The 26,421-nt window shown below is 39.7% G+C and overlaps 1 protein-coding gene across 7 annotated transcripts in view; it reads left to right on the top strand.

Annotated features, from left to right (window-relative positions):
• The window catches only part of taok3a (TAO kinase 3a), a 64,398-nt gene that overhangs the window by 36,185 nt on the left and 1,792 nt on the right, over positions 1–26,421 (top strand). For 6 of the 7 annotated variants that reach the window (XM_086315231.1, XM_086315226.1, XM_086315230.1 and 3 more), the window contains 16 exons: positions 280–381; positions 1,011–1,056; positions 2,084–2,180; positions 2,663–2,776; positions 3,329–3,420; positions 3,616–3,709; positions 5,921–6,002; positions 9,735–9,902; positions 11,087–11,284; positions 13,947–14,084; positions 19,096–19,332; positions 20,206–20,334; positions 21,196–21,399; positions 22,002–22,241; positions 22,651–22,863; positions 23,355–23,537. In XM_086315231.1, the coding sequence (XP_086171357.1) occupies positions 280–381; positions 1,011–1,056; positions 2,084–2,180; positions 2,663–2,776; positions 3,329–3,420; positions 3,616–3,709; positions 5,921–6,002; positions 9,735–9,902; positions 11,087–11,284; positions 13,947–14,084; positions 19,096–19,332; positions 20,206–20,334; positions 21,196–21,399; positions 22,002–22,241; positions 22,651–22,863; positions 23,355–23,537 (2,337 nt within the window). Of the gene's footprint in view, positions 1–279; positions 382–1,010; positions 1,057–2,083; positions 2,181–2,662; positions 2,777–3,328; positions 3,421–3,615; positions 3,710–5,920; positions 6,003–9,734; positions 9,903–11,086; positions 11,285–13,946; positions 14,085–18,418; positions 18,563–19,095; positions 19,333–20,205; positions 20,335–21,195; positions 21,400–22,001; positions 22,242–22,650; positions 22,864–23,354; positions 23,538–26,421 lie in introns of those variants that run through there. The other variant, XM_086315232.1, reaches the window with a different exon arrangement.

Here is a 26,421-nt window from a genome sequence, read left to right as displayed (position 1 = left end):
TTGTATCTTTTTATAAAACAGTGAGTGATGATTTTGTGTGAGGGCACTTGCAAGCTATTGTCCAACTTTTCCATACTAGTTGAAGTGGAGCCAGCTTTCAGTTTGTTTATTATTTATATTGGTGCAGTGCCTTTAAAGAAAACCTTTCTGTCAATAGACAATAGCAAGAGAGATACAGATGTAAAATATCTGTCACTGGTTAATGCATTGTATTTAAAGTCTTAGTTAAGTGTTAGTTTAATAGTACCTAAAGGCTGGAATCATTCTTTCCTTTTGCAGAAGTGGCAGGACATCATTAAGGAAGTCAAGTTTTTGGGACAGCTGCGACACCCAAACACAATTGAGTACAAAGGCTGCTACTTGAAAGACAACACTGCCTGGGTTTGTAGATCCTTTTCTACATCCTCTTTTTTTTGTTCAAGTTCCTCTTTTTTTTTTTTTAGTCTGGCAGGATACTTGATTTATCTTTCTCTCTTCTGCTCTCTCTCATTCTTTACTTACATTCTTTTGTTTTCATGTCCTGCTCGGTATGTTTTCCTACTGTGTACTTATGTTTCTTTGTGTACACTGATCAGCCACAACATCAAAACCGCCTACAGTGCACTGCCAAATCAACTCTGTCCCATTGGGGCTTCTGGTGTCTGTCATAAGAACATTGGCTGCTGATTGCTGGGTGGTGCTTCTGCGGGTTGTGCCTGCTCTGGTAGATCCCACTGATGTTTGACCAGTTTTGAGTCTGCAGAGTTTAGAGGCTAGGGCTTGAGCTATTTCTACACACTGTCCTGTTACGCAAGACCTCTGCCATCAAGATAATAAGTGTTAGTCACTTCACTTTTCTGTTTGATTTTAATGTTGTGGCTAACTGTTGTACGCCCACTTCCTCTACATTCTTTAGACTAGGACTTTTCACAAACTTGACTTAAAGCTTTAATTAAAATTTATGACGGTGCTCATTCCATGTGAGTGATTAGTTTCCATTTTATTTGAGGTTTAACTATTTTCTCTTTCAGCTGGTGATGGAGTACTGTCTGGGCTCTGCATCAGATTTACTGGAGGGTATGTTTATCAGTGTTTGATATGCCAATACATTGAGATATTTCATAATTTTATAATGGCTTTTTTGTCAGTAACAGGGTGGAAGTGTTAACATTTTTTTTCCAGGAAGTCACTCCTGAAACTTTTGTAAACCCGAAACTTGTCAAAACAAAACTAATGAAAAGTAACTTTGGTCTTTTAGCTTGGTTGTGCACTGTAAAGTATGCCCTTTAGCTAATTTAAGCTGTTTTAGGAGCAGAAGTAGGCTATGACTGCTTGACCTTATTGAGGATTTTTTTTGGACTACCAAAAAATAAGGAACTGGCTGCTATCAGATAACTGCAGTTATCTTTAAAAACTTGTAAAACCTCATGTTCTCCAATTTTCTGTGATTATTTGGTTCATTTTGTGGGCCTAACTAAATATTTTCTGTGATTGTATGCTTAGGGGCACTCTCCCCATTTGCGTCCTTGGATACTGGAGCAAGATAATGTAATGTAAATCTGTAATCTGCTGTAATAGTACTACATTTTAAACCACTGTTTATCGCAGATGGAAAACATATTTGTTTCTTAGATTTCAGCGCCTGGCAAAAAATATCTATATCACTTTTAAGAGCTTGAATTCCCTGAACTCCCCATCCTCTAACCACTCTTGAAGCTACTGACTTATTTTAAACACCCAAATACTCACTACTGACAGAGTACACAGTTGTGACAGTCGTTCCCAGACTGTTCTGGGGAGTTTAGCCTTTATATAAAAATTCTCAGTCGTAGTTCTGCAGTGACCTTTTGCCTTGGCACAATTTTTAGAACAGCAGGACTCGGGGTGCCAGCTTAGGAAACTCAACTGTTTACTGGGATTACTTTATTACTGCAGTGTGTGGACAGATCAGTACAGTTGGTCTTAATTATTAAAGCCATGATACTGTGCTTTCCAGAGCTGAGCACATGAAGTCTGCACTTCCACAATCTTGGATAGAAATAACTATTTGAATCATTCATGTTATTTCTGCTCAATCCATTCATTGTACTTATTTCTTCCATAGTTCATAAAAAACCACTCCAAGAAATGGAAATTGCTGCCATTACCCATGGTGCCTTGCTAGGACTGGCTTACCTACATTCCCATAATATGATTCACAGGTGAGTCTATTTCTTTCCTTGCTTACAGGCAACATAGAGTGAAAACATGGAACATGATAACATAAGACAGTTACGTTCTTCATTTATTGCAGTGTTTACGAATTAAGTTGTAAAACATCATGTCTATACTTACTCTTGGACATCACCTTCCCACCTTATTGCTGTACACAGTTGTATCTTTTAAGGTGGGAAGATATGATTGGCATCCAACAACCACATCAAATAAATCCGTTTTACTGTTCTGTATCATTTTAAGTTTCAAAGGGCATAGATTTAAAATGTCAAATCAAACATGACATCTTTAAATACCCAACTGTGTTGTGTTGGTCAAAAGTGAATAAAAACTGGACTGGCTCATTGGAGGTAGGACTAACTTGGCACATATCAGTCACCTGGCACATATGCATAATATATAAGTGGAGCTAATGTGACTTTTTCTCTTTTCTGTCTTTGCTGTCTTCATGCTCTTTTCCCTTATCCAGAGATGTGAAAGCTGGTAATATCCTGCTGACTGAGCTGGGTCAAGTCAAACTGGCTGACTTTGGCTCCGCCTCCATTGCCTCACCTGCCAACTCCTTTGTGGGCACACCTTACTGGTCAGTACACACAAGACAAACATGGAACCTCATCTGCAGAGAAGAGAAGATTAAGTTTCTTCTTTATCTTGCACATGTTCAGTACAAATGAGCTATTTTATGTCTTTTTTTTCTTTTTTTCTGCCAATTTTATTTAGACATTGTTGTTGGTAGATGTTTGTTGTTCTAGAGTCATGCACCTAGACATGCAACATGTTAGTCATTATTAATTCAGTTTGAGAAAGAACTGACAAGATTTTTTTTAAATTCATATTAATAGTTTTCCGCAATTGGCTTTCAATTGTTTATGCACTAAAATAAAATATTCACTCACATATTCACAGCAGCTTTAATGGTAAACAAAGGCATCCCATATACTGGTGGACTAGTAGTCATGCATACGAAAAATTGTCACACAAGTATAGAAACATATATTCCAAAAACTAAGCTGCTATCACAGCATACCAGAGTCTTTAAAAACTCTGAGAAGCTTAGAAGATTATAACATTTTCATGGATTTTTTCCATACTTGATAAAGTGTGTGCATACGCGTGTGTCTGCCTTTGTATTCAGGATGGCCCCAGAAGTGATCCTAGCCATGGACGAGGGCCAGTATGAAGGAAAAGTGGACATCTGGTCACTGGGGATCACTTGTATTGAACTGGGTGAGCAAACACCTACCCAGTGGTCAAATAATACATTTATTGGCTCAGACTGAAATTCAGCAGACTTAAGCTGATTAAAAGTTATTTGTTTGTACTACTTATTTTTTAGACTTCAGCTTCTCCCTCATTCAAGGAGAAGCTGATGCGAAAATGTGCACACTGTATATGTTATTCTCACATCCTTTCTCATTTTAGCGGAACGTAAACCACCCTTGTTCAACATGAATGCCATGAGTGCCTTATATCACATTGCCCAGAACGACTCTCCCACACTGCAGTCCAATGAGTGGTAAGTTTTAGCACCTTGATGTTACAAAATTACCATACACCCAAAAAAATCCAGTATAACCACTGATATAATGCATCCAGTCAACCGTGAACATTAAAGTCCATTCTAGTCAGGGTTCAGCCAGAGTAAGACATCCCTGTGTTAATCTGCATGACCTGTGATCCCTGCCACAGGCCATGTGCAAGGGCACACTCTAAGTCTCTTATGTAATTACCTGGGAAACAGCTACCAAAGAAACACACTGCAGCTACCCACACCATTTCTACTGAGCTTTGAGGCAGCATCTAAACAAAACAGCACGATTATTCTCCTGCTATTCCAAGTAATTTAACTCACACTTTAAGCTTGCCATACTAACATACAAATATATTCCTCCATGCACGTATGAGGTGTTCTAAATATGGGAAAACAGCTTGCTTTATGCATTATTTTATGCAGCTTTCAGCCTCACAGCTCATGACTGCGGAAGCTAATAGATTCTCTAGGGAATGTCCTTCCAGACATCAAAAAACATTTAGCAATTTAATTTAGGCCAGCAGGTTTTAAACAGCTCTTTGCTGTCTCTTTGCATCACCATTGTCAGACAAGACCAGCGGAGCTGCTATATATTGTCATGAAATGTTTATGTCATCTAAAAAACTGAGAAACAGCATTTAAAACTGATATGCTTTTTTGTAAAGTCAAGAAAAAAGCTTAAATGAATTACTGTTTAACAACAAATCTCATCATAAAAGGTATACTTTTTTTTTTTATCTGGAGGACTATAAGAAGTGAAATCATTTATTCAATATACAGTTGGCTTAGTTAGTAGAATAATCCAAGCACTCTACATAAGCCACCATAGCTTAGCTTTTTATGTTTTTTATTCTCAGTTAATGAATAAATGCTATATAAGCTATATAATATTTTTATATCTTTATATTTATTGTATGAACAATGGGCTCAGTATTAGCTAGCACAATCTTGGTAGTAAAGGAATAATTTGGGAACAGAAGAAAAGCGGATACATATTCAGCAGCATGTATGGACCGAGAACTAGGTGATCTCAATTAGCAAAAAATGCAAGACACTTGCAGGAATTTAGCAAAGGAACAAATATGCTACTGCTCCTCTGAGTTGCTGTAACCACAGCATGTGTGGTATGATTGTCCTTAGGGAAACGGCACTCATCAAATATTAACCCTGTGCTTGATGTTCTCCCTGTAATTTACTCCTGTGTACTTCTGCCATGCTGTGACTGCCATGGTATGCATGCGATGTCCTAGGTATGCAGTGTCGTGCAGGAGTTCCTTGTAATATGTTGTAAAAATTTGTCTCTGTCACACAGCTCCTCAGGAGTAGCTGAATGCAACCGTTTACCTGCCTCATACTGTAGAACATGTGCATCAGTTCCACACAAGCGTTCATTAAATAACAACCTTTCTTTTAAAACCTTTAAGTAGGCACGAGTATTGTGAGCAGGTCATGAGAAACGTGAGGCAAGGCAGTTCTTTAAAGTTAAAACTTGCTGCCTATGACATCTGTTGTAAAATTAGTGTTGATTTCTAGTATCGTGCTTTAGGTGAGCGATTGTGTGGGACAGCACAGGGTTGTGGTATTTTTGGAGGAGCTCCAGGGGCCCAAGGCATTAGCAACATCCAGATGAGACAAGTAGAGACATTGGCTTCATACACAAACACAAGGCCAGACTGTGAACACATTCGCATGACCTACAAGACTAAGCATGGATCTATGCTAGCAACTGAGAGAGAAGTAGAGGTTGAGGGAGATCTCAGTCGTATACCCTCAGTGTGTATTTTAATAAACGTAAAGAGCATTCCAGTCTATTTTATCTTAACAACTCATAACAGCAAACAAAACATATGGTGGTATATCTACCGTGCTAGATTACCATGATTAGATATTTAGACCACAGCTCCACTGGCCTATATTTTTATTGCTCCACATATTTACATAATCCATATATAATTCCCATTCGGGGCTACACTAAGAGATTATGCAAGATTGTTCTACTTAAGTCACTGATATATTAAACACCAAAGAGCTGTGGATTGCTCCTCCTTGTACATTAGTCATTAATTGCCAAAAAGGACAGATGGCATGGCTTTTTAGCTTGTCACTGTCATTTCTACTTAAAATTTTTCTAATTTTAAAAATATTAGTCCAAGAAGGACTATGACTGACTTCTTTCTCATTGTCCTCTTTACCTAGGTCTGACCTCTTTCGCAGCTTTGTTGACTATTGCCTGCTGAAAATTCCTCAGGACAGACCCTCGTCGGGGGAGCTGCTACGAGTGAGTGGGTTTCCTCAGTAATCTTTCTAGCTGTGACCTCACTTCCTGTCTCAGTCAGTCATGAGGATGAGTCACTCCCATCCACCCACGGCTCCCTAATACGCAAGCATATATACACTGTCTTCTTCAAGCACAGGAATCAAGCATCCTACTGAGATTTTTTTTTATTTTATTCCCCCCGTTGCCTCACAGCCAAGGGATAAGACACAGGAAGACAATTGAGCTCCATTTTATATGGTGTAATAAAATGAGTAGAAGGACAAAGAAAATAAATTTGTGTTGGACATAAATAATTGCATTTGAGTACTGATGTTGTGGAACCGCAACGGTTGTTTTACCTTAAAACTCATATATAATATAACTCATCTAACCCCTTAAAACGCAAAATGTTACTGTTGTCAAACACAGATAAAATAATCTCGTAAAACTTAACGCTTAAACCTGCAAGTTGTTTTTTTGTTTTTTTTTTAAAGCCATCCTGCCAGTGACAGCCCATATGTATCTCCAAAACCACAATGAGCATACACGCTGATAATCCATGCATGTCCATTGTGTTTCCCTGTGATTGAGGAGATGATCTTTTTGTTTGTGTGACCAACAGGTAATCCTATTGGTGCACTAAGAGTTTTAAGTTCTTGGTGATCACGCTCAGTGGTGTTGAAGCCCAAGCAGGACTTTTCACACCTGTCTCACTTTATGGAGGAAGGTGTGAGGTTAGGAAGTGGTTAACTAAAGGGATCTGGACTGTTGTCTGGATAGGATGGGGCTTTTGACTGGAATGCACTCTTCCAAGCACCCCTGACCCAAATCCTTACTGAAAAAAACATTAAAGAGGGATAAGTACCAAACAGACTTTGGATCAGTGTCCAAGGGCCTGCTTTATAGTGAAGGGCTTGGGGGTTGGGGTGTTAGTTTATGATTAATACCCCACTTTCTCTTCTGAGACACACACAAATTTACTCTTCGTTTTAGTGCAAGCACACACACATAGACACACACACACAGGCACATGCCCCTCCAAGCGCTTTAAAGGGAAAATCAGGTCACTAATCTGTGGGCCTTGAGCTACTAGTGTACTGGCTTCAGGTTAAATTCACTCTCTGTCCTTTAAAACCTCATTCAGAATAATGGTAATTACGAAAAATAAAAGAGTAACCATTCAGTGGCCTCAACCCCCCGTAAGTACATTTCGTTTAAACGAACATATTCACTTGAATAGTTGAAACTAACTCTGAGTTTCTCAGCTGTATAAATTTACTTACTAACTACAGATATTTACAGCACAACAGCAACTTCCCAGAGCATGAAAGGAAGTGTTCAAATTTAATTTTGTGTTTGACTAATCATCTAAAACTAATAGCATAATTGAGTTGCCCTATTTTACAAGAAAAATCAGTTCAGTGGATGGAATCATCTAAATGTTTGCTTTTTTGAATTCATGATTTCAATAACCGATTTATGAATGAGTGTTTTGTGATTGTTTTCAATGCAATATGTAGCTTAGACTAAGCAGGAAATGATAAGGTTTGCAAAGATGATGTGTTGCGAGTAGCTGGTTAGACTACTTAGTCTACTAATTCTCACTTTGCCCAACTTGCAAAATTCCACTAACCTCAACCTGTTTTATCTTTTGTATGTGTTCATGAAGTGTTTAATATTTTCAGAATTCCCTTTGTTTCCTGTTATTATGCTAAAATTTAACTAAATGACTAATTGCTTCATCCATATACTTTCCTGCAAATATGAGATTTTTACTAGTGCGCTCATCTAATTATTTTCAAGAAAGCCAAAAAATTATAATCTCCCCAAAAATGTTGAACTATTATTTGAATACATCCAACATATTAGCCTTTTCCTTTAGTGGCTATTATTGCTATCAGTGTAGTAGATGTGGACTGGTCTAAAGTAGTAACGGTAGCCTGAAAAGTTAGTACTGGTAATAGTATGTGTCAAAAACAAATTTATCCTAAAAGAACAGGCTAAAACTGAGTATGGATGAGTACTTCTGGTAGAAGGCAATAGTGATGCCACAATACATATACCAGACAAGACTCCAGGTGCTGTAGATTTGCTGTCACTTCTTCTTTACACTAACCTCATAATGAGGAGGAATCCTTGAGATAACTTCACTGGATGATGGGATGGGGGTGGCCAACCACCCACATTCTGCTGTAGGTCAATCAGAAAATGGGACAAATCACTTTCATCTCTATTTTCAGTGTGTGATGTCATTCCTCTGTGTCCTGACTAACCCATTACACCGGCATCTGTCACATGGAGAGGAAGGTGTGCAGAGAGTGATGGCTAAAAATACACCTAAATATATGTATTTTTTTTTCATGCAGAATATAATATTTTAGTCACGTACCTTTAGGTTGAATACATTTTAGCCTTTTATGCAGCCAATATTTTATGAATGACACTGACTAAGAGGAGGTGTGAACATGTTTGTGTGTTGTAGTGGGAGGAAGTGCTGGGCAGAAATATCTGTTCTGTTTTTATTTGTTTTGCTTTTTTATTCTTTTTTTTGACACCCCTAAATTGTTTGTAAAAAATAAAACAAAAACAAACAAATTAAAAAAACACAAATTAAAAATAGCCATCCACTATCACTCGACCCCCACCTTCTCTCCCACCTCCCACCAATCCCACTCTGACCCGTTGGTTATTCATTGTGCATTTATGTAATTATTCAATGTCCCAACCTCCACCAAATTGCACCTACATTAGATTACAGAGGTTCATCTCACTTGCAAAGGACAGACTCAGCAATGATAATCACCTAAATGATCTCCATAGAAGTGTGAAACCATTATATCATTCACTGATCATATTTTTAAAAGGAAGTCTGACCTTTCACATATTTTTTTTTTCTTCTGGAAGGATTTTTCTTTCTTTTAGTAAATAACAAGGTCCAATTTGCTTTGCTATGCCCTGATAGAAGAAACTCTTAAGTATGTTTGTTTTTCCTCCACAGAGGTTAATGTGTGTAGCTCATTCTTAAAAAAAAAAAAAAAAAAAGCACAAAAGCAAAGGATACAGATTAAATAACTAAAATCTCTCAATTATCAATGCTTAGTGGGATTTTTGTTATATGCCCTGATTTAATTAAAGTTCTCATTAACTTGGTGCAAGGCCAAATGCATTTCAAACAGTATTTATTGAAATGAGAAGGATTAGGAGTATTTATAAAAATCGATTATATGGACCTTCTCAGAGACTGTAGTAGAGCGTATTGAGTGCTGGGACCAGAATGGGTTGAACAACCTACAGGCGCCCTCTAGTGATTGCCAGAGTTGTTGTGCTCATTGAAATAAAATTTTAGACATGTTTAAATGACTTCCAAATATTTACGAACAACTTAAAAGATCTGTAAATGGTGCCAATGTTTAAGATAATGCAAAAGAAAGTAGTTAATATATAAAATTTTCATCTTCATTCCGGTTCAGCTTATTTTATTTCCCTTTTAAATGTTTACTGCCAATATTGTAAGTAGTCTGAGGCAATACTTTCTGAATTTCTATTGAAAAACTGGGAAGAAAACATCCATAATGTTCAGTTTAAATTAAACTGTATGACATGAAGACAGCAATTGAAATGCAAATAAAAAAGATAACCCTAATAGAAAGATTAGCTTTAGTTTCTAAACCAAGTATTTTCCTCCTTGTATTGTAATAAAGTCTGACTAAAACCTTGAACGAAGTAACTGACTGTCTGTCTTTTTCTCTTCAGCATGATTTTGTACGTCGGGAACGCTCGCCACGCATTCTCATTGACCTCATCCAGAGGACCAAGGATGCAGTGCGTGAGCTCGACAATCTGCAGTACCGCAAGATGAAAAAGATCCTATACCAGGAGAAACACAACGGGCCCTTGGGAGAGAGCCAGGAGGAGGAGGAGGTGGGAGGAAGAAAAAAAAAAAGGGAGAAGGGAGGTTAATGGGGAAACAGTTTATGCATCAAACTTAAATATTAAACAGACAAATTAATGTTAAAAGAAAAAACTCTGCAGAGTGCATGATCACAGGGAGTGGCACCAGAAACAGTTCTTCAATTCTTAACAATAGTTAATATGAAGATGAAAAATTGCATATATGTAGCCACAGTCTTTAAGTAGCAGAGTTGCACTAAAATGAGGTTTGGATTCAGTTAATCTGCAGAGTATTTTCGCAAAGTAATTGAAATAATTATTATATTTAAAATTTCCATCACCACTACATAAAATAAGTGCTTGTACTTGACACCAATGACAGAGTTTAAGCTCATTATTTCACACAGTTCTCTATCTGTAGGCCAACAGATGATTTCAGACAAAAGGTTGAGGGACAGCATAGTTTATCTGCTTCCTCAGGATGACACTTAAGTCTCAGAGATGGTGACTCCACACTAGTCAGTACTGCTTCAGCACTTTGAAATCACAACAAATGGGAGTCTTTCTCATGCAGTCTTGGTAGCCTGAGATGAAATGTCCTTTAGCTGACCTGGCCTGAAGTAAAGTGAACAGTTATGGACAGCTCGTAGCGACAGTAATGTCATCCTACACCATGTGACACAATTCACAGCAGCCACCAGACCTTGGTGCAACAAGACACTGCTGAAAGCCTTACCCTGAAAAACCTGCTGTACCAATCCTTGTTTTATGTGGAAAGACTGAGTAAATATCCTGTCCTGTTGCCTTAGACCTAAGTGAATTGGCTTTTGCTTCTAAAAGCTACACAGTTTCATCCCGTATCTGTCTTGTACACCTTCAAGTTGACTTGTAATCTGAAGACCTCTGTCTGACCACTGCCCATTAACATAAGCTCAGATGCTACTGAATGACTCAGACACACACATCTTAACAATTAGAGGTTAATAGGCAATTTAGCATGACTTTGACTCTAATGCAATCTATAGGGCATCAGTGATCCCCCCCCCCCGCCGTTTGTATTGAGGCAACTCCATTTAATGGTACAGTTTGAAGAAAGCCTGGGTATAATTGGGCGAAGGTCACGGGTGACTTTTGTATATTTCAGTAGCATGTTCCTTGAGTGTTTGTGTACATTTGTGTTTCTGAACACGTGTATATGTTGTGCGCACTTGCAGGACAGCGAGGCAGCCAGCTGTAAGATGAACAGCCTGGGCAGCAACCACTCTATTCCCAGCACCTCGGTTAGCACGGGTAGCCAGAGCAGCAGCGTGAACAGCATGCAGGAGGTGTTGGATGACAGCTGCTCTGATATGACCATGATGCATCCCCAAGACTACAGCAGCACCCTGGACTCTTCCCCACACACCAAGAAGGTAAAAATTAAGGGTGAAGACGGGATGGTGATTAAGGCTGAAAGTTTGAAACCACTATTGGGAGTTCTTATTGTTCCCAAAGCCTTTTAACTGAGCATCAGCCATCATACTCAAACAGTGTTAATCTCATTTTTTTTTAAACTAAATACAATTTAAAATATTAATTAATTAAAAAAAATATAAAACTGGAGACAGTTTTGTGACAGCCGGAGACTATGAAATAATTAAAGAATAATTTCAACAACTACTAGCAACAACCGTCCAAACAACCACTGAAATACTGAGTTCATCTAAGATCAGCTACTGCAGTGACAACCAGAGGGTGTGAAGGATACTCGATTCATATATAACCAAGTGGGAAATATGTAGGTGGCACGGTGGTTAGCACTGTTGCCGCACAGCAAGAAGGTCCTGAGTTCAATTCCACCATCAGGCCGGGATCTTTCTGTGTGGAGTTTGCATGTTCTCCCCGTGTTTTGCGTGGGTTCTCTCCGGGTACTCCGGCTTCCTCCCACCATCCAAAGACATGCAGCTTGTGGGGATAGGTTAATTGGATAATCCAAATTGCCACTAGGTGTGAATGTGCGAGTGAATGTGAGTGTGAATGGTTGTCTGTCCTTGTGTGTTAGCCCTGCGACAGACTGGCGACCTGTCCAGGGTGTACCCTGCCTCTCGCCCTATGACAGCTGGGATAGGCTCCAGCGCCCCCCGCGACCCTGAAAAGGATAAGCGGAAGCGGATGGATGGATGGATGGATGGATGGATGGAAATATGTAGTGCAAGTTGGTGCCGTGTACAAACAGACCCTGAAATGTGCCATACAACCAGTTGTCGACTACAAAGTGTTCATCACTTTAAATCTAGATGGAGAGTGTTACAACTTGACAGCCATCTTGGAATTGATTAGGGGTTATCTTGAGGCCCCTATTTAAATGAATGGAAAGAGAGCCATGGCTTTCATTTCAGTGGTCACCGAGACATAAAAAAGAAAATCTATAGCATCACCATCAATTTAATTAAAAAAAAAAAAAAAGTTAAAACTTTTGGAAACTTGCCATCATTTTAGCTTATTTTAGCTAAAGTTTTCTTTAATCTACAAGTTACTTCAGCTGTGTATGCACATATGTCACAACATTACAGCTCCATTAATTGCTCAATCCAGAGTGCTGACATAAACATCATCCTAGTGCACTCTTCCAATGGGAGGAACAAACAAATATGAACTCAGCAAGCCAAGTTTATAAATTACACATAGCCACACCTTTGCTTTGGGTGTTGATTAGAGAGCTATTCCTGCCACCACACCGCTTTAACTTGATGAGTATGTTTTTTATTTCATGGATTTTGGGGGCAAGGGTAACAAAACTGAAACATTTAGTTTTAGAGACATGTCTCTTCCTTCTACAATATCTCTTGCGTAAGTCATTGATACCTGTACAGTACTTCAGAGTTATCGTTTTACTGCTACAAAATAAAGAAGATTATAAAGTCTGAGAAATCCAAGTCACAACAAAGGTCAAATCAGATTTGTAGTCTGTTTTCTGAGATGCCCCACTGAAAGAGAGACAAAAAAGTCAAGCCAAGTGGAATTAAGCACAAGGACAACTTTGTACCTAACATTTTTCCTGTCTTTTGAAATGGTATTAGTAAACAGTCTTAAACACTTTTCCCAGAGTTCAGTGCATGGAAGAAGAAACAAAGACTGTTACTGGTTGACTCACTTCTTTTCTGGGTTGATAACTGTCTCACTTAACAAATGAAAAGGAAACATGGCTCTGTGCAAACATCCTTTGGTGTCTCGCACCGTTCAAGAGTATGCATAAACCCCTCCCCCCAAAACCATGGAAACCATTGACAGTCCTCACTGTTTGCAGATTGCTTCAAGTTCATCACTGACACCGTTCACACTTTGAGAACAAAGGCCGTGTATACATGTGAACTAGCAGCAGAGCAAATTCCCCTTGCACATGTGGCATCCTGTGTACACACACACACACACACACACACACACACACACACACACACACACACACACACACACACACACACAGGTCAATACTGTGCTTTACATTCGCATTGGAAATCAACTCTGTGAAGAGAGGGCTGTCACTTCTGTCATTCTCTTTCTTCATTTGCTCTTTGTATTTTGACAGAGCTTGAATAAGGTTGTCACTTTATGAACAGACAACCAGTGTGCTGTTTCAAGTTCAGGGGCTGTGATGAGAACAATTAAAAATGACACACATTGTTTTCTGATGGCGGTGAATTTCCCTCCACGCATAAAAGCACTCGTTGGTCCCTGGGCCTCCCTGCATGTTTGTCAGTCAGATTTTATTGGGGGTGCTGGGTGTTGATGTTTCATCATGACATGCAAGCTTACAGTTGACACAGTTTTATCAAATGATGAAGAATCTTTGTGAAGTGTAGAAGTTGTATGGGTTAAATCAGTGGGGAGTATTTCTTTTGTAAGTCACAGAATTATGGTGACGAATTTCAATACTGGCACAGTTTTAATAAGTTAAAAAAAAAAAAGTTGAGTGCCCTGCAGTGCAACATAGTTTACACTATCATTTTTTTTTAACTTTGATCACTTGGTTGTTATTTATTCTGTTTTCTTTTAGTATTTACCAGTCCTAAATTTCTCTCCTTTGTTTTCAAACAGGACCATCAATACAACTGGGACGACGGGATCCACAGGGACCATCGGCCAGAGCCGACGCCAGCTTCCTTTGATAAGAGCAGCCAGGCTCAAAACTACAAAAACCAGGGCCGCTTTGCCACCATTAAGTCTGCCTCACTGGTAAGAACCTAAAACTTTCTTCTTTCTATTGGTGTTTTCTTTTCAAGGTCCTAAAGCATGTTTTCTGCATGCTGTAAATGTTTCAGTGTCATTAATTTGTTCTACTTATTTGAATTAAAAGTTGCGCTGTTTGGAAGGCCAAACAAATTTTTAAAAAATTACTTCTTGAAGAAGCTCAAATCTCTGTTTCATGTTCACACCACAGCTCTATGAGGGCATTAAAGGGCATTTTTTTGTTTGTCTTTGTTAAAAAGCTTACTGTGAATGTGGTGCGTGAATGACCCCAGTCTCAGTGGGTAATGTTATTGTATGTCTCCATGTTTAGATGTTTTTGAAATATTTATTTCCCATCTTTTGGTCTTCACTTTGTTTGGATCGTTGTCTACTATATTATTTCTCTGCTGTTTTTTCCATTCATTCACCCCACTCCTTTTGTTTTCTCCTCTTGTACTACGCCTCGCATTACCACTCCCATCCTCCCACCCTCTCCTTTATTTCTTCCTGGCCTCCATTTGATAATACATCATTCTCAGATCTGACTCAATATTCTGAGTTGAAGGGGGTGGAATACTCTCTCTCTCCCTCTCTCTCTCTTTTTCTCTCTCTTGCGCTTTCTTTCTTTCTATGACTCTCTTTCTCTCTCCCTCCCTGTCTGTTGTCATGGAAACCGGCTCTAGTAACTAGAAAGTAGTTGTGGTGGTGTGTGTGTGTGTGTGTGTGTGTTTACCCAACCATGACCCACTGGTTTTAATTGTGAGTTCCCCTCTGCTGCCAGGTCTTAAACCAGTAATCTTGTCACATACAAGAGAATGTAAGCAAAGAAGTGTGTGTGTGTTTGTGTTTGTGTGCACAAGAAACTGTGTGTCCTCATATTGTCCTTGAAGAGAGCACGAACCAGTGACCGTCCGATGCTGTGTGTGTGTTTTCTGTTGACCGCAACCGTAGTTCCCCGGCACTGAAGGTTACATGATTTTGTTTTTGATTTTTTTTTTTCTATGTCATATGTTTATGGGCTCTGTTGATTTGCAGATGATTAACAGATGATAATGATACATGGTATATGTAAGACTGCAGTTGGGAACTGTAGTTTGAAAACCCTCACGCATAACTGTGAACTGATGTAGTCTTCCGACTGCTGCTGACCATGGATCGCAGTATGTGGGTGACGTTTCAGCCTAGGAAAAATGCATCATCAACTGTTTAGGTCTGCTGTTTTTACCTTTTTAAAACCAAAGAGTTGCTTGGGAAGAGTTATTGTCACTTTCACAGCATTGGAAAGTAGTTTCTTGCAAAACCGTAGGTCAATCTATTCTTGTTGAGGTTTTTTGTTTTGTTTTTTTAGTACACACATTATGCAGAAAATTAGGAGCAAGTAATATTTTGATTTGTAACTAATGTGATTTCTGAATTTAGGAAACCCCTACAGTACTGCATTAGAAGGAAATATAACAATGTGATTTACAAACTGATCATGCCTTGCTTAATATCATTTAATCACATATAATTTAAAAAAATAAATAAATAAAAAAACACTTTTTAAAGTCCTCCCTTTATGGCACTTAGGGAAAGAAGTTGATGTATACATAAACAACCTCACATGTTCTCCCACTGACATGAAAGATTACAGTGGCAATAAGCCTGCTGTTTTTTTACCTCCTCACAAGATGATGAGATGCCTTTTTCATCAGAAAACAGGGATTGTGGAGTTTATAGATATTTGTTCTTAGCCACAAAAGATGGAAAATTGTATCCTGGATCATTTTCTCACTTAAATTTACCATAAAACGGAAAAAAAGTATTCCTTCCTCACCTTAACTCTTTGTTAATTGTTTTTCTACCATTTATCCTTTAAAGAAACACTTCTAATCATACTTGAAAATACTTTTGATCTAATGCATATTGCGGTGGATTAAACTTGTAGATAATGGCAGCTGAGATTACACATTGTTTAACTGAAAAAAGGCAGCCTCTCTGTAGTGTAACAGTGCCGGTCCTGCCCACCGGCACTGGAAGAGATTACATCATCTTTTTCTTCCAAGCACAGACATCCTCACATTGGCCTCGACTCACTGAGACTGGAAGCAGGTAGACAAAGAGGGAGAGGTAGGACAGTATGGGGGGGTCCAGATGGCAAGGGGTAATTGATAGCCAGATAGGAAGATGGAGAGCAACACAAGCGAGAAAACATAAACAATTAAGAATGGTTTAAATAGGGGGGAATTATTAGCTAAAATCAAAATAATTAGAAACTATTATTTTATAAAGAAAAGTCATGGTGATTTGAGGGAAAAGGCAAGAGATTAAAGATTTAGTGAACTGAAAGAGAAAGTAAAGGCATCATAGAGGACACTGGCAGATATTGGGGAGATAAGAAGGGCAGAGAAAAGGATAGGAAAACAAAGGTGAGACTTAAGAGCAGTGCTGATTGAAATCTTAACTGACAAAAAAACCCAAAGAACATCACATTTACTGGTGAAATGAAGTGTGGAGTCTGAATAAATGTAGCAGTGGGGAAACAAGAGAAGAAAGGGGTAAAACCAAAGACATGAGAGGTATTGTGGAAAAGGCATGAAAAGAAGGTGAAGGAGAGCAGGATGTAAAATTATCCAGGGATGCGTGGAAAAGGAAAAATGATGAGGGGACAGGAAAACTGGAAAGACATGGATGCAAAGTGAGAAGGTGAACGAATGTGAGACAGTGAGTGAGAGCGAGGGCAGGGGTTATTATAGGTTAGATGAAGCCACTGACTGACGTGTAAGCTGGTGTGAGAGACAACATTGTTGTAAAATATTTCACTTCATCTATTCTTTAGCTGCTGGTTGCAGTTTGTAACCTGACAGCATAAACGCTGATGGGAAATTAAAGTGTAGTGTAAGGCATATCAAAATGTGCTCCTCCCCCATCAGTTTTCTTGCAACTTGCAGAATTAAAGTTGTACTTGTTAACTTTCATGTTATGCAGTTATATATATTAAGGTGTTTGTTCTTTACAGGTCAGTGTCAGAATTGAATAAGCTAGATGGACATCTTTTGCATTTGAGTCCTATTTTTTGTGATCAGACTTGAGAAGGGAGATCTCCTCACATTTGGCAGGAAAAAGGCATGCTATACAAAGGTCTGAGGCCTTTTGCTTCCTCCTGTAAACCAGATGTCTTTGCTACATGCTACTATACATCTGCAGTAACATTCAAACTACAACCATGCTTTTTCTATGTGGTACCTACCAGGGTTGAAATGTGTTTTCCTTAATGTAATAAGGAAGCGATAAAGAAGAATCATGGAGGTTTGACAAGGGGATAGTCTTCTTCTGTTGCCTACCAGGAGCATTAATATTTACTTGGATTTCGGCGTTTTGAGGCTCTTGATATCGAGGCAGGTCTGGCTCTTGCCCTCGATGTTGTGTTATCATAAAGTCACAATTGTGATATTGCATATTCACTGACGCTAAATGCCTTGCAAACACAGAGATCAAACTAAGTGGACTGTTGTAGTTATAATTTATTGCAAACAAAAATGCATCAGTCACCACCAGCAATAATTCTATTTAAGTAGGCTTGCACGTTCACACAAGTTAAACTCTGTGAAGACGGATCATCTTGAACTGCAAAATAAGCAAAAATTAAAGTTTGGGCGCTTAATTCTCACTCACTCTAACATTCACCTTTAGCCTGCATGCCTTCCCTCCCTCCTCTCCCTGAATATGATCTCCTTTCCAGTCCCAAAGCCTTGAGTGAAAGAAGCCGTCACATGACTTGACTTGGCCCTTTGTGGCTGTATGCATGGTGGCAGCGAAGCAAGTGACTAGGATTGGGAGGTTCTATTACAGTAGAGGTATTGATTCAGAGCAGATTAAGGAGAAGGGGAGCTCAGCCTCCACATATTTCCACCCCATTTCCCCCCACCCTGTTTTTTTTTTTTTTTTTTTTTCTCCATGTAGATGCTCTTATTTTACTGCTGATTATTTCTATTTTTCCTGTTTAACTCTCTCCCAGCGACTCTCCATCTGCTGTTTCTCCTTTGCAATCACCCTCCCTCCCCTCATCTCTCGGCCTGCTCCTCTCTAACACCCCCCTCCAACTTCTCTCAGTCTTTCTCAATGAGGTATTCATGTGACCCACCTGCTGTCCGCCGCTTAGCGTTAGCCTGACTAAAGAGCCGCTCTGTGCTCTTGTTGGCCCGCGGTGTCCAACTGCCTCATTCACAGTTCACACGTCTGCCTTGGCCGCTGCGTGCCCAGGGCGCGAACCAAGGAGAGGGAGGGGGCTCAACGTCCAGTAAAGTGTGTCGGGGGGGGGGTCTCAGGGTGGCATCGGAGCTCAGGCAGGGTTCTGTCGGGCATAGGATGCTGCACAAGGTTCCTGGATGCTGGTGCACTTGGCTAAAGTTGCCATCATGTTTGGCCTGAGGAGTTCAGGTGGAAGTTATGAGAAGATGCGGAGCGAGTACTACCTAGATGTGGAGAACCCTTTTTGTCCTCAGGTTGGTGGGTCAGGTCAAGGTTTGGGTTAAAAGCAAGAATAAGTGAAAGTGTTAAGAAATACCAGTAAGGTCATTGCCTCAGGTTAAATTTAGTCATACAGTAGATGTTTATTGTCTTTACAGCATTTTTGTTTTCTTTCCCACGCTCTGACTTGAATACATTTAAGGAACTTTGAAGTCGGCTATTCTGTGCAGTGTCTGCGAATCTGAGATTGTCAGATGAAAGAGCTTTTGTTCAGCTGAAGTGGTGGATTTCAAATTATTTGCTTCTTGATGTCATTATTTTCATATCACATGTTGAACATTCTTTCTTGTACATGTAAAACTAGCAAGTAATGTAGTCTGATTACAACAGGTGAACGGTTTTGTTTTGTAACGGTTTTGTTTGAGGTTCTTCTCGTAAATGAACCGAGATACTTTGATCATATCGAATTAATCAGTTAGGCATTACTGTTTGGGGTTTTTCTTTTTCTTTTTTTTTTTTTTTTGTGAAGTAATTTGATTTGCATCTTCTAACTTTTCTCTCACCACAGGTGACCAAACAGATTCATGAGCATGAGCAGGAAAGTGAGCTGCGAGAACAGATGTCCGGCTACAAGCGCATGCGGCGGCAGCACCAGAAGCAGCTGATCGCCCTGGAGAACAAGCTAAAGGCCGAGATGGACGAGCATCGGCTCAAGCTGCAGAAAGAGGTGGAGACGCAGGCCAACAACGCCTACATTGAACTGGAGAAGCTGGCAAAACGGCATGCTGTGCATTCTGAGAAAGAGGTGGGACTTTTGATGGGGTTACAGGACATTATGAATAAGTGCAGTAACTGTTAGGTTATTTCACAAATGATCGCACTGACTTACATGTACAATGCAACAGTTGGCTGGTGGACCTGGTCAGCTTTGAAAAAATGGGAATAATATTGAAGCTGTGACATTTCTAATGCTGCTGAAGAAAAACATGTCAAAAAGTTCTATTCTTTTCTAAAGTGTTGCTATTTTAAAGCCGTTCAGTGTTGCAATGAGTAATGAGGACGTTTTTGTTAGAACTTAACCCACTGCTGCCACCCAATGATACATGTGATGAAACACAGGGGCAGAACTGGGTCACAGAGTGTCACGCTCTGAAAAACACATTGTATATCTTTGTGATTAGCACCCAGCGTGCGTGCTGCAACAGTCAAGGAGATAGTTTATCTGTTTATGTAGACGAGTCTGTACATCTAAACGGTGTCATGAATAGGTGACATGTGGCTGTCACAAACCAACATGTTACTAGATATTTACATAGAATTCTATAACTATAACTGCAATGTCTCTTTTCTTTAAAAAAAAAAAAAAAGGTTGTTTCATCATCTAGAAGAACAAATGTTATGGCAATTTTATCTGAATTCTAACATCTGATTTAGAATTGAAGTGCAGACTAGAATTTTTAACTGGTCATATTATAATTAAGCAGGACATTGTTTGTGTTAGAATTTTAATCAACCAACTTATTGTCTTCAAATATACTTTTGTTAATATATGTTAATATACTTTAATGTTCTTATATAGGTTTGTGCATGAATGTATTTGTCCACAGTTTGGTGGCGTGTTGTCTGTTGCTGGTCAGGGGCATCTAACCATGCTCTTGTCCTTGTCTATTCTGCCCAGATGAAGACGGCGCTAGCAGACGAGAAGAAGTTCCAGCAGCAGATCGTGGCCCAGCAGAAGAAGGAGCTAACCACGTTTCTGGATAATCAGAAAAAGCAGTACAAACTCTGCAAGGAGAAGATTAAGGAGGTATGCTGGGCTCGTTGGTTTCCTCTTTTCTTCTCAGGCGCGCTCCTTCGCACGCCTTCTCATGGGTGACACGTGACCTTCTGCGCTCTGTGCTGAAGAATCAGGCTCCCACACACAAACATACACTTCCACTTCAGCATGGTCTTTTGGAAGTTGTGTTGAGTCACTCAGCCTACCAACTGTGTACCTACACATGTATGTACACACAAACAAGAAAAGTCAGAAATCCATACGCTCACCGGAGCACTTGTGAACCACCACAACCTTGTAAAAGAATCCAGAGAATACTCTTGTGGGCTGGCAGTGTGATACACTGTGTTTTCAGTTACATGATAAGTGACCAAAATTAGGTCAGCACAGTTAGGAGAAAGCATCGCTGGCAGAGAGAGATATTTCCCACCAACTGAGGGCTATAACAGAATTAGACACCACAGAGAGCAGGGATCAGGCTCATGTGTTAAGTGCATTAGCGCGAGTTGTAGATTGCGCATGAAAGAGAAAGAAAATTCCTTTATTTAGAAGAAAAAGATTTTCTTTTTCTTCCTTTGGCTTTAAAAGTAAACTGTTGTTCAAAATAAAAGGTCACCTTGAGTTGACCAAATGGTCTTACTAAAAATATTTGATGAAGTTGATTTGAATAGAGGTTCTATTTTATTCCCCAGCAAAAAATGGCTTACAAATAGCTTGTTTAGGCAACATTTGTTTTTCACATATCCATTAACATCCCAAACTACACAGTTCACCACTGACTGCTTACAATGAAGGCTTTACTAGTAATACTTTTATCTTCTGTCTTGTGTATGTTAACACAATCTCCTTTCTCTATTCCCCCTTCTACTTGGAATTTCCACCTCTCATCAGGAGATGAACGAGGACCACAGCACACCCAAGAAGGAGAAACAGGAGCGTCTGTCCAAGCACAAGGAGAACATGCAACATTCCCAGGCCGAGGAGGAGGCCCATCTGCTGTCCCAGCAGAGGGTCTTTTACGACAGGAACTGCCGCGCCTTCAAGCGCAAAGTCATGATCAAGAGGCACGATTTGGAACAGGAACAGATCAGAGAGGTGTGGAGGACATACAAGTTTCTAAAACTCGTGTGCAAGTTGTAAATCTATAAATGTTTTGCTTTTGGATAACTTTACTACTGTAAACTTCTGACTGAATTGATCAAACCATATATGCCCACATCGCGAGTTTGAATACTAAACCCTTGTTTAGTGTTTATGATCTTGGTGTACAAAAGTCCCACAAATGTTTTCACAGCAGACAGTAGTGTGTTATTTAGATCTGTCAGGTGTTTTATATTAACTGTAAGCAGGATTAATCCACAACAAAACAAGCCAACAATGCCATAATCTGAAAAGCTGTTGAGTGAGTTTAAGGAAATCCAAAAACTTTCTGTGGGAAAATGCTCCAAAATCAATGTGATTAAACTAGAAGCAAGAGGGGGGGAAAGTAAATATGTGATGTTTATTGATTTTTTTTTTTCTTCCTTTTTCCTCTCAGCTGTTACTAGTTGCAATCAATGCTGTAAGCACAAAACAGTAAAATTGATTTCTGCAAGGGAATATGTTGATGTAAAATTGATGCTCATCAATAGTACTTGCTGAGATTCATCCTTTTATTCCCTTGCTGTAACCTCCATGTCTCCTTGTGGCCCGCCTAGGAGCTGAACAAGAAGAAGACCCAGAAAGAGATGGAGCATGCCATGCTGATCCGCCACGATGAGTCCACGCAGGAACTGGAGCAGAGGCAGCTGAAGACCCTGCAGAAGCTGCGTATGGACCTCATCCGCCTGCAGCACCAGACGGAGCTGGAGAACCAGATTGAGTACAACAACAGACGTGAGCGTGAACTTCATCGCAAGCATGTGTTGGAGCTCCGGCAGCAACCCAAGAATCTCAAAGTGAGTCAGCGCAGAGACCAGTCGATCTAATATCTTAAATTTTGTTTGATGGATTGATATATAAGTGCTTGAAATATTTCAAATCCCTTTTTCCCATCATCCTTAAAAGGAAAAAAATCCCTTGCCTTTGGGATCCACTTCTAAGATTGTGCAAGTGATGAGCAACATCTAGTTTTTGATAAAACTGTGATGCAATATGAATGTAACAAATTAATTAATTTCGGGGAAATGGTGTAAGAATATCCAAAATATGTCACCTATGAATTTCATTTTAATTTGCCTTTAAGGTATCAAAGCCTCGAACTGTGCCTTTTGATTGGGACATTAGACCTCTAACCTTTCAAAAATGTGCTCTATTTAACTCTTGATTTCATTCTCACTGTCACCGTTTTTCTGGCCCATCCTTCAGGTTTTGGAGCTGCAGATCAAGAAGCAGTTTCAGGACACATGTAAGGTGCAGACCAAACAGTACAAAGCCCTACGCCACCACCAGATGGAAGTTACGCCTAAGGCCGAGCACAAGACTGTTCTCAAGGCCCTGAAGGATGAGCAGACACGCAAGCTGGCCATTCTGGCTGAGCAGTATGAGCAGAGCATCAACGAAATGATGGCTTCACAGGCGGTGAGCAGAGAGACGTTCATTTCATATTTCATCATATTTGCTAAACAAGAATTTCTCTTTACTAAAGTGCAGGTGGTCACGTTAAATGAATGAAGTATATGAAGCCTTTCTTTCCACCTGTTGCTTATGTTCTTGTATTTTTCTCCTGTTTGTTCGTCTCGTGTTTTGTCTTTCTCCGTCGTATCACACCCTTTTTTTTTTTTTTTTTAACTCCTTTACTATCTCCCTTCATGTCTTACTCCAACCTTCCCTCCTCCCGCCCCTTTCCACTGGCTTTCCTTGCCCTGTCTGTCCCCATTGCCCTTCTACTATCTTCCATCCCTCCGTCACCACCTCCCCGCCTTATTTCATCTCTGTGTCTTCTTTCCCCGCTCTCTCTCTACTCTCTCCTTGTGTGTTCCTTGTCCGTGTAACCCCCGCCCCCAACTTCTCTCTCTCTGTGTCTTTGTACCTCTCTCTCCCGTGTTGCCGCCCATGGTCGGCTGTGTCAGCTGCGTCTGGATGAGGCCCAGGAAGCGGAGTGCCAGGCCCTGAGGCAGCAGCTGCAGCAGGAGATGGAGCTGCTCAATGCCTACCAGAGCAAGATCAAGATGCAGACCGAGGCGCAGCATGAGCGTGAGCAGCAGAAGCTGGAGCAGAAGGTGTCGCTGCGCCGAGCACACCTGGAACAAAAGGTGTTGTGAAATAAACACTTTATTTTAAATGAGAGCTATACATTTGGGGTTTTTCAAGCCTTCATAGAGCATGCTTTATAATCCTGTTCATTCATAATTGGTCAGTTTAGTAACCATAAATGAAACGCACAAGGAGAACATCTTTTGTACTGTCTTTAAAACAGAGAATGAATTCTTCAAACACTTCAAGACAAACTCTAATAAATAAAACACCATCACTGACATGGCAATAGGGATGTGCTATTTCCCCTCACATTTAGAACAAATTAGCTTTTGGCCTCAGTCTATTGATCAACTTAAAGTATCCCCACTGATTCAACAAATAGAGAATATTTGCATCAATTTAATTAAATCTGTGACTTTCATCATCAAAGAAAATACAATTTACCTAATGTGCTTTTTCAGTACAGAGCTGGAACATAAGCAAGACTAGAACAAACGAAAAGTTGTATTACTGACAGCCTGTAAGACAACAACTGCTCCAGTGCAACATAAGGCTTCAGAAAGAAAGAATTAAAAATACAGTTGGGTTAATGCAGAGTAAAAGTATGATGTTGTGAGTTAGTTGGAGCCCGCCATAGTTCAAATGTTTTGCACTGTATTAAGTGCCTTTTAAATTGGGGGAAAAAAAGTTTTTGCTCTTATCGCTATTTCTCCTGTAAAATCTTTTAAAGACCTAAATAGTGATGATTGTCCAGACATCATCTAACTTTTCCATAGACGTTATATAAAAGATTCCAGGTCTGAAAATTGAAGCCAGTGCAGAAGCGCTTTAATTCGTTATTCTTTCTCATTGCCAATAGGGGGCAACTACTCATACTGGCAAAAATAGTATCTCAATCAATAGTTTTAAATGTTCTTTAATAAAATATAAGGTTCTTTTTTCTAATTATGATCCAAGTTGGTATTAGCAGTTTTTCTAATGCATCACACCTAGTTTCAAACATGAGAAAGCAACAAAAAATCTCAGTTTCAGACTTCAAAGACCTGACTTTGCAAATCAAGAAACTCTGTGTCCATTTTTTATATACAGCCTAGTCTGATATGCAGCGTAGCATGCCGTCTTTTATTAGAAGGAACAAAACATGAAAAAATAAGATATAAAGCAAACAGAAGTCAGTTTCTTTGACTGATACTGCATTGCTTTTAAGTTTTGAATAAATTTTTTCTACATCCTTCTTTGACGTCACTCCTATTAATCCATGAAGGAAGGAGACTTTTTAAAGCTTCGTCTAGAGGCGATAATCTGCTGAAAAGCAACTAGTTCACCTGAAGCTTAAGCAAACAGATTGGGGTATTCATTTGCATCCACATCAGCAAGCAGCATGGGCATTAAAGGTGACCCCGACAGACATACACAAGTTCACACGGACACACAGATTTCCCTCACCATAGGTGGTGATGACAGTGGCATGGCTTCCTGCGGGGCGCGGACAACCATTTCTTTCCCACACACTCGTAATGATGGTGAAATCTCTAGACAACAGTATTGAGCCCTTATTACAGCATCATCCTCTATTTTTAACAGCTAACAGTTTATGTGGTGTAGCTTATTATTAAGCTTGTTCATGATAGGTTGCTGTATGCGTTCAGTCTAAAGTGCCTAAAACGTGTGCAACCTGCTCTCACCTGTGATATCAGCAGCTGTCATGGGGCTTTATCACCTTTGTTATAATTTTCCAAACATTTGATAGTTGTACCAGTCTTTGTCCCGTAATGTGATGCAAGACACTCCTGATAGACATCTGCTGTCTTTAACGTGAGCCTTTATACAACCTGTATGGTATAGCAATGACATGTAATAAGATGAGAGTATGCCTCCTTCAAAAGTGGCCTACGTCATCGATACAGTCTAGTAGACAGCACTCCGACAACAAAGAAAGGGACCTTCGAAATGCCGCCTGCCATCCAGTGTAGCCGGTGCAGGCTGTGGTGGTCTGTTGCCATCTCTTGGCAGCATCCAGATCTGCACTTCGAGACGGATGATGTCATGGTTTTAGAAGCACTATTGTCCTCCGGTTCGGTTCATGGTCAGAGTCTGGAGTTTTCTGTGCATGCTCAGTAGTTGGCAAGATTGCCGTATTGCGCCACACACTGCTTTGTCCTCACCTGTGGACGTGTGTGCTGAGTTGTGTTTGTGGTGAGTACAACTTGACAGACTTGCACCTTTGAGGTAACGAAAGCAGTTCATGAAGTGTGCCTGCAGTTATACTCATTGTAATGTTGTGAGGATATTTAAAAAAAAAATGCCCAGCATGAACAGCTCTGCAGTTGTCATTCTCACTTAAGACACATTTGATCAAGGAAGCAAAGTACCTCATGCTCACTGTCTAGACTTAAAAAAAAGAATCTTGGGTATGCATATTAAAAATATCAACTAAAAACAAAAAGGTCTGCCCCAGTGACCGAGTAGTGAACAATCTAACAATAAAAAATAACCCAAGAATAATGTTGAAAAATATTGTTGCAAATCTCTGCTTTTCTTGCATAAATTAACTGGTTTCACCAGTTACTCAGAGGTCCTGCATTACATCACCAGAAAACTATTCTCAGCTCTGCGAACAGGCATTATTGATGTCATTAATGCTTCCACGCCATTTCTGCTTTTACAAGTCGAGCTATGACAAAACTCAAATACACTATACTTAAAGAAAAACTGATTTTTTTAATGAATAACTAAGGTGCATAGGTCACGTTTTATAGTGTCACCCAGTTTAGGTTTTTCCTTGCCTGAAAATAATCACTGGAGTATGTTTATTATATTTATATTTTAATTGTATATATTGGTAAATTAAGCACTCAAAGAGATTTTTACTACAAGCATTACCCCCTCAGTCACACACATCCATGCAATGTGTCATATATCGCTTCAACTCTCACACTG

This window comes from Aulonocara sp. 'chitande type north' Nkhata Bay, linkage group LG12 (genome assembly GCF_057382095.1).
Source record: "Aulonocara sp. 'chitande type north' Nkhata Bay isolate Kocher_YH1m ecotype deep benthic linkage group LG12, A_spYH_male_GT1.1, whole genome shotgun sequence".
Lineage (NCBI taxonomy): Eukaryota > Metazoa > Chordata > Actinopteri > Cichliformes > Cichlidae > Aulonocara > Aulonocara sp. 'chitande type north' Nkhata Bay.
The sequence above is the reverse complement of the archived record's forward strand: the minus strand, read 5'-3'. Positions and strand labels throughout refer to the sequence as shown.